At 50.3% G+C, this 8,114-nt stretch overlaps 5 protein-coding genes across 5 annotated transcripts; all 5 read right to left on the bottom strand.

Annotated features, from left to right (window-relative positions):
• Positions 1-58: 58 nt before the first annotated feature.
• TEOVI_000192700 (uncharacterized protein) lies at positions 59-2,287 on the bottom strand (the record flags this gene model as incomplete). The annotated part of the gene is made up of 1 exon (XM_067225081.1): positions 59-2,287. One exon carries the CDS (start codon positions 2,285-2,287, stop codon positions 59-61), a length of 2,229 nt encoding a protein of 742 aa, XP_067081182.1.
• Positions 2,288-2,716: 429 nt separating this feature from the next.
• On the bottom strand, positions 2,717-3,361 carry TEOVI_000192600 (40S ribosomal protein S3, putative; the record flags this gene model as incomplete). Its single annotated transcript, XM_067225080.1, has 1 exon — positions 2,717-3,361. One exon carries the CDS (start codon positions 3,359-3,361, stop codon positions 2,717-2,719), a length of 645 nt encoding a protein of 214 aa, XP_067081181.1.
• Positions 3,362-3,730: 369 nt separating this feature from the next.
• TEOVI_000192500 (uncharacterized protein) lies at positions 3,731-4,036 on the bottom strand (the record flags this gene model as incomplete). Its single annotated transcript, XM_067225079.1, has 1 exon — positions 3,731-4,036. One exon carries the CDS (start codon positions 4,034-4,036, stop codon positions 3,731-3,733), a length of 306 nt encoding a protein of 101 aa, XP_067081180.1.
• Positions 4,037-4,615: 579 nt separating this feature from the next.
• TEOVI_000192400 (uncharacterized protein) lies at positions 4,616-4,969 on the bottom strand (the record flags this gene model as incomplete). The annotated part of the gene is made up of 1 exon (XM_067225078.1): positions 4,616-4,969. One exon carries the CDS (start codon positions 4,967-4,969, stop codon positions 4,616-4,618), a length of 354 nt encoding a protein of 117 aa, XP_067081179.1.
• Positions 4,970-6,431: 1,462 nt separating this feature from the next.
• On the bottom strand, positions 6,432-7,712 carry TEOVI_000192300 (uncharacterized protein; the record flags this gene model as incomplete). Its single annotated transcript, XM_067225077.1, has 1 exon — positions 6,432-7,712. One exon carries the CDS (start codon positions 7,710-7,712, stop codon positions 6,432-6,434), a length of 1,281 nt encoding a protein of 426 aa, XP_067081178.1.
• Positions 7,713-8,114: the final 402 nt, after the last annotated feature.

The raw sequence follows: 8,114 nt of genomic DNA, 5'->3' as shown, positions 1-8,114 counted from the left end.
CCCCCCCCTTTCCTCCCTCAAAAAAGGAGACTACTTCCTTAACTATACTACTGGGAAGCTACATCAACGTAAACTCATCCTCTTCGCCCCTCTTCTTTAGCGCTGCTTGTACGTCTGCCATAGTTAGAATTGTGTTCCGCAGCGAATGGAGGAGCCGACGGTGACTCTCCCTAAGTAACACTTCCGGTTCAATATACCAACCAAATCGGGCGTGTACCACATCCCTCCACTTAGCGATCCACCTGTGGTGAGACTTGTTCAAGGTAGAATCCAACCTTGGTTGTTCCCTTGAGACCAACATTGTTCCAGTGCTAAGTTCTTTTGGCGAAAGTACCGTACTCGCACCGCGAGGATCTCCAATTCCCCTAACTTCTGTTGACTCACTGCTTTCATTTACCTTAGGCATCATCCTATTCTCTTCACGACGCTGAGCACACCACCGCAAGTACCCCGCCCGTCGCGCCTTCATCTGCTCCTCCAGCATGTTGAGCTTGTACTCGTCTGTCGTTACAACATGCTCCCAAAGAACGCTTCCAACAACATAACTGATGCGGCTCACATTGGGAGCCTCAAACGTCTGCTTCTTCAACCGAGCACGGCACTGATATTCAAGTCGACGCCATTGTCGAAGCATACGTTTAATCGCTCGCTTCTTGCGCCCCAAGCAGTGACGGAAAAACCCTTGCAGTGTACGGATTGCCTGCATAACCTCCGCAATTTTGCGTCGAATCCGGAATCGGTGATGGTAAAGTATGTATTCACGTATAGCATTCGTATGGGCAGTTAGTATAGCAGGCGATTGCTGCATCACAAACGCATAAAGTTTGGGGTTCGCAAACCGAAGATACGTTTCGTCGCCCAACGGCTGCCGCACCGTCGTGCGTACTTTCGACGTGCGGTTCATCATCAGTGTGGCTGTTGAAGACATAAAGTCGGAGTTCATGGTGTTGGCGAATGTGCTCTCATTTGCACAGAACGTACCACATTCACCACCACCATCGTCGAGTATGTTAGAGTCAGTATCTCGGGTGGAAAATGGATTTTCATATGCCATTGAGCCAAGTTCGCTACGTAATGATGAGGGAAGAAGCAGTTGCAGTGAAAACCCGCGTGTCACAGCACCGGGTGCGCATTCACTCAGCACCTTCGTTATCTGACCACGCTGCAAGATGAGACTCCGTTGCGTATTGCCCTGCACATGATCTGGTATAAGAGAGAACGTTTGCACCATAGTGCCCCCACGCACCTTGGAAATAGAACTATACTCCCGTACTAATAAGTGCGCTACCTTCTTCGGCTCGGACCGCGCATCACTACCGTCGCAGCTCTCGGTCCATTGGTCCTTCGTAACGCGACTTCCCTCTGTGCATAGAGTAGTGCTATTGCTAACCATTTGCAGGAAATTCTGAGAGTGAGGAACTTTCACCTGCAGAATACGCGCTTCCTCAACAAAAGCGGTACCCCCTAAAAGGAATTTGTCTTCACCATTCCATAGCATCCCCGCCTTGAATTGCGGCGGCCGCACAGTAACTGCGGTCAGGACTCCACCCCTGACAGACGGATGATGCCTATACCATCCTTCACTCCAGACAGTGAGATCTCGGGCACTCTCCCCCTCGATGAGACCTTCAGTAACTCGACGGCCAACGCTCGTGGCTTCCATGTGTGCGCCAGCCATTAAATATTGCTTCCTCGCCTCAGCAGCAGCGGCAGTGCGAAGAAGTAACCCGTGAATTTCCAGAAGCGTTTGCTCCGTGAACTGATGATGATAACCGCTTGTTGCTGCAATCACAGTATCGCCGGGCTTCATTCCGGCCGCGGCTACTTCGTCGACGGCAATATGTTTTAACGACACAGGGAATGCATTTAACAGACATTTTCGCGTTATCCGGGGGTCCTTGGTGGTTTCGGAATCCCTCTTTCGAAGGGGGGCGCACAACCGTAACCTCTCCGTATGTCCTGTGGTCGATGTTTGGAAGTCCTCCGACAAGGAACAGTCGCTGCCAATATCCCCTGTCTGCAACAACGTTATCTGGCCACTTGTTCGTTCTGCCCCACTCGAATCCGAAGAGCATGTTTCCGACTGACTTCGATTTTTGCTCCCAGATACGAGTAAAGCATGTGAAAACGAAGTGCTGCCTGCCGCAGTCGCACCCTCCCTCCTGATGAATGGTAACGGGAAAGACCTCACCACCCCACTACATGAATTTTCTAATACGTTTACATCACTTTTCGCATTTTCTTCCTCAGATTGCGGCTGCCTTTCTGTATTGCGCTGATTGTCCATCCCCCTAGCCTACGGCAAGGGAAACAAGAAATGAGCCCCTACACCCACCGGAATCTCGCAAATAAGAGGTCAGTGGGCTTTGGTGCTTTTCGTTCTAATGTAGAACAGAAAAAACAATGGGGGAAAGCAACGAAATCAAGTATCATCTTTCTTCGGGTTAGGTTTATACATCCCTGACGCTGGGGCAAACCTCTGCAGCCGACAACCGGAGGGCGTACACACCCGCGTACGTTCCCCCGCAGCGCTAGCACAGCAAGGTAAAGGGCATTTTATTTTTTTTAAAGTCATGAAAGCAAAAGAAAAAAAAGGTGAAAAAGACCGTAGAAAATTATCAAGGGCTCCGTCAAACGAGGAATACAAGAACTCGCAAGGGCACGCACGAAAACTACCCTTGCAGTCCTAATCACATTTGTCCCACCACTTCCATGATCAAGCCTCAATAGTCTTGGGTTCAATCACGGTGATCACATCGGGAAGTACCTCGTCTTCCTCTATCATACTCTGTGGGCGCATGATTTTAACATTTACGCCAATGGTGCCTGCACGCAAGTGGCAATGACGGGTGGCCGTGTCAACGAAGTGTTTGTGAGCAGTACCCGACTTAATCATGTAGCCGTCACGGAATGTCATACTCTTCGCGCGCTGGCCCTTGATCTTTCCGCCAATTGTCACCTCACAGCCCTTTGCGCCGGATTCCATCACGTAACGGATGATGCCCATGGCCGCACGGCGCACTTGAAGGTTGCTGAGAAGCTTGAAACGCAGGGATTCGGCCTGCGCCATTGCGGACAGTCCACGCACCTCCACGCGCTCGGCGAACAGCTGCAGTTTGCCTTCCTTGTAGTTAAACCGCTGCTGAAGGCAAGCCGTTAGCTCACGGATGCGGCGGCCCTTCTCACCGAGGACTTCGCGGGTCTTTGTGGAACGGATGACAATCTCCGTGCGAGTGGGAGTAACACGATGTTCAACGCCAGCGAAACCGTCGTCAGCCAACTCGCGCTTTAAGAACTCGAAAAGCTCGGCGTAGAAGACCCCATCGCGCACCATCATGCGCTTCTTAGATAGAGGCCCCATCCTTCCTTCAGTGCTAAGTATCGCTGACCTTGGCTTGTGGTTCGGTGTCGATTCTCGAATTGACGGTCCACTTTACAAAACAGAATGGGCAAGATCATTTTCCTCCCTGCACGGGAAGGGAAGAACAAGCAGTAGCGCAAACATAATTAAGAGGAAGAGACCCCTCTCGAGTGAAAAATCAGATGCCACGATAGCAGCAGCATAGCCACATGCAGTCATCGGCAGCCCGATGGAAGTGACGAAGGGAAATAAGGAAAAGAAAAGGAAGGGGAGCGGTTGTTGACGCACCACGTTCGAGCCGTTTGTCTGCCCAGTGACGCCATGCCTCATACACCTGCCTACAAGTACCGTCACCGGGGTCAAGCCACTTCATCCGGTGTATGTTAATATGACACGGTCCCGCATCGGGCAACCTGCCGATGTAACTGGATGACGGTGCGTAATACTGAACCCCAACCCACCAAGGGTGGCGAGTGCCGCCTCAACCGCCTCCTCATTCTCCTTTTCGGGATCCTCAATAATTAATTTCGCAGATGCCCGCACCACAGCCAACTCCTCCTCCGACTTTGCCGAACTGCACGGCATCGGGGCCACGTCAACTCGGCAAATGTCCTCGCTTTGGATGCGCTCCAAAACCTTTGAATGAGCAAACTCCTGGAAAACCGCAAGGTACATCCGCTCAAAAGCCGGTGATGTATTTGTTGGAAGATAGAAAGGCGCTGACCTGTGCACAACAGTAACAACTCAAATGCTTCCCTACGCCCCTTGTCTTCGGTTTGTCCGCTTATGTTAGTTCCTCCGCCCTCTTTTGATGTCTGTCTCCACGTGGTTGCTACACCCCACATGAAATAAAACCAACACAATCAATGATGACCAAAAAAGTTGCGATGGGCAAGTTGAATCAAGACACATGAGGGCGAAAAGAAGTACATCTGATGACGGCGAACTTACCAACAAAGACCACAGACCCGTCACCTACAGGAAATCGTAGATATTGCAAGGTGAAAGATGAACAGAGAAAACGTTAATAACGAGCCAAGAGTTTAGTCAAAGTGAATCAAAATCCACCTATTACCTTTTCATAGAACAACGGGAACCGAAGCACGGCCGTTCGAACAACTGAATGGAAACAGCTATTCGTCACCTTCGGCTTAGACACCGTCAACACAACTACACGCCCCCTCGCCACTATCGCTCTCTTATTTCTCCGCGACAGCAACGTACGCGCACACGTCCTTCATGGGGGCATTCGCACTAGACCCCTCCCCCCTGCATCGCATTCATCATGTTCTGCATTTGCCGCATCTGAACCCGCCGCACCGCCTCCTCATTCAGTCGCATTGCCGTCGCACGATACAATTCGTCCCACTTCGCACTGCAGTTCGAAGCACATTTCTTCTCAGCGAGATCGGTATCGAGGCGATACCGAATGGGCGCCTGCGACGTCCGCAGCAAGGTGTACAACTCCTCCGTGTCAAGGCACCGTTCCATGCAGAAGGCTGCACTGCGATGTAAAATGTTGGATTGCATGCGCAAGGCGCCCACACTCTGAAAAGCCTGTGTAGCCCTTTGCTCGAATGGCGTCATAGGTGGGGTTGGGGGTTGCATCACGTTTCCCCAAGTAGGAAAGAGACCGTGTTTCGGTACTACCGCTACTCTTGCAATCCTCAAGCGCGACGAATGCAACAGGTATGTGATACAATGGCACACGTGTACCTGCAAATGGTCCAACTATCACTGCCAGTTCGCCCTAACAGCGCGCAATTCCGCCGTTAGTGCTGTTACGGCTTCTCCTTCCTGTTATTTTCCCGCACAGAGGTGGGCTTGTACTCGCTCAAATTTCCCTTCCTTCCTTTTACAAGCTTTCACATAAAGGAACAGAAAAGCAAAGGAAGCGATCGCATACAAACACTCCATAGGGGAGGAAACAATCTCACTAGCGAGCGGTGGAAACGGCAGCGGCATGAGCATTAAACAGGTGAAGTGTAAGGAGAAAATAACAACATAGGGGTTGTAAGCAAAAGGGACAACATGAAGTAACAGTAAACGTTCTCTCCACTACACGCTTCTACTATGCGCCTCCTTCTACTACACACTTATGTTTCCTTCAATCTTCATCCCTCCCATCCTTTCCTCACACGTCACCATCACAAGGGCATTCAATCTTGCTCCCGCTAAACGTAAAGCTCACCCCACATGAAGGGACAACAACTTCCGCCTTCCCTTTCCCATATGTCACAGTACGCGAGCGCAGATAAAACAGAGTAAAAAAATGAACCGTAGTCAACTGCAGTTGCTGCTACGAATGCCGCCGCTGCCGTGTTGCGAGTCACTAATTAAACAAATTTCCCCTCCCTATCCCCTTTATCCCGCATCTCCACTTCGCTTTCCCTTCACACCCCTCCCCGCCACGCTCACTGTAACACTCGTGTGGTGGGACCGGCATGCAATCCAAGTCAACAATACCCCCCCCCCAACCCACCTCCCCAATCCCCCTTTCAGTGTATAACAAAAGGGGGGGAATATAACAACGTGAAATTCGCGAGAAAAACGTCGGTACCTCATGCGACAAAAAAAAAAAGTCAGAAGGGGGAAAAATTGAAATAGTGAGCCGTACTTCCCTCGTAACCACATCTGTGTGCATCAGTTGAAATAAACGAGCACAGGAGGGAATAGAAGCGAGCCGAAGGAAAATAGGAATAAGGGGACAGTAAGATCGAGTGTATTCTCAAACGAAACAGTAATGTAAGTGATCTCCTTACTTTAGCCCTCTCTCATGTTATTTGACTCAAGTCGGTGTTGTCACCCCACATACGCACGCACACACGACCTCTTCCAGAGCCACGGCTTCATGGTGAAGCGACCGCCGCCTTGGGGTGGAGAAGGGGGAAAAAAGAACAAAAACATTCCCGCGTGCAACGGCCGTAACACCACACGCTCATACAGGAACACACGGGCAGAAAAAAAAAGGAAAAGGAAAATTGTCACGTGATCAATCATACGGTGCCGCGGCTTTACAACACAAACACACAGAATGAGCAAACCCCACCAAACACTGCACTAACTGCTGCTAAAGGAGAAATGCCATGCCATTATCGTAGAAAATAAACTGCCTGTCGTGAAACCGGTGTAAAATCACCTCTACGGTTTGTTCAGCGGTCGCACTTTTGTATCCCATCTGTGCTAACTTCCTAACAACAATTGCGGTAGTGACTGGGTCGTGCAGATGAATAATAGAAGCAACCGCACCCTCAAGTTTTGTACTGGTCCACGCGTCCTCCGTAGCCACTTCATCATCCATTCCGCCAGACGCCGAAGCAAACTGATTACGGCTGCTGGCATGAGCAACGAACATCTTTCCATGGTGTTTCACCTCCAGTTCCTCATCCACGCGGTGTACAATGCCATTATCTAATACTGCAGGGGTTGACTTGCTTGCGGCCACACGCGGTTTAGAAGACCTTTTACTAGCTACCGCAGTCCCCTGCGTTGAGGAAACAGTGCTCTCCCCGTCTCCTGAAGTCTGCTGATTTGCACCCTTCTTGGTGTTTTTGACTGCAGAACTTCTAGATTGCTTCTCTAAGGAAGTAGCTTTTGAGTTTGTTCTACTCGTGGAAGTACGAGATGTGTAGTTCTGTGAAAAAATTTTCTGCCGCACTTCCTCGTCGCGCCTGAACTGCTCAAAAACATGGAAAGACTTGGACACTCTCTTTCCGAGTTTTTCACAGTTTGTGTAGTAGAAACTAGCGAGCTTACTATAGTACACCATCTTGCTCTTGCTGTTTGACAGTGGTATGCCGAGCATTATGCATAACACGCGAAGGGCATCGACGGGGAGTTCCTGGAGGCTCAAACCAATAACCTTATCCAGAAGGGTGCGCAAGTACGCTGCGATATAATCCCCGTCCGAGGGATCGTGTTTACGTTGATCCTGTGAAACCTCACAATGTTTTTCCTGATTCTCTTCCTTCGGTACCTTGGAAATACCGCCCTCCTCCTCATCACGTGGCCGCTTCACAGCCCCAGATGTCTCCACAAGAACCGTCCCACTACAGCTTCGATCCACAGCTGCCGAGCCACCAATACCCTCGGCATCCTCCTGTAACTGGGGCTTCTTTTTATTTTCACCCCGAGATGCCATTTGCTTAGCGGTAGCAGCTTCTTCAATGACTTTCCGCCAACGGGCCCTTTCTTCCGCGTCTACGGTACGAAGTAGACGCAACACCCGACCGAATATACCCTTCCGGATATCGTCCTCCTCGCTGCGGGGAGTGGGAGGGAGGCCTTCAAATGGGTTGTAAGACGCAACATCACTGTCGCTCACGCTACCGGTCGAAGACGCAACAGACATCGTTTTTTTTTTAAAAATTGATGACTTTACTTTAGCGTCAACCTTCACTTGTTGCAACTTCACACTCAGTGAACTATATTTGATATCTTATGTTTTAACACTCCGTGATGCCGCGGCTGATTATTTAACTATTCTCTTGTCTTTTTTTTTCCTTCTCTTATCCTCCCCCTTCCCCCTCAGTGCCCAACCCCTTCTAAAGATCTTTTCTCCCCGACAATCAAAATCGTGAAGAAACTTAACGACTCAACCCCTATTTCACCCCTCCCGCGTGCACACGCTGCTTCCTCCCCTTATTCTGTGCTTCTAATCTAGTAGGTCGCGTTGGCTGCTGTTACGGGTGTACGGCCACCTTCCCCACTTTCGGACAGTGACACAAGCAACAATGGCCGAAACACCAGAAAA

The sequence above is a fragment of the Trypanosoma equiperdum genome (assembly GCF_001457755.1).
Source record: "Trypanosoma equiperdum strain OVI genome assembly, contig: ctg_453, whole genome shotgun sequence".
Lineage (NCBI taxonomy): Eukaryota > Euglenozoa > Kinetoplastea > Trypanosomatida > Trypanosomatidae > Trypanosoma > Trypanosoma equiperdum.
This window is presented reverse-complemented; position numbering and strand designations above follow the sequence as displayed.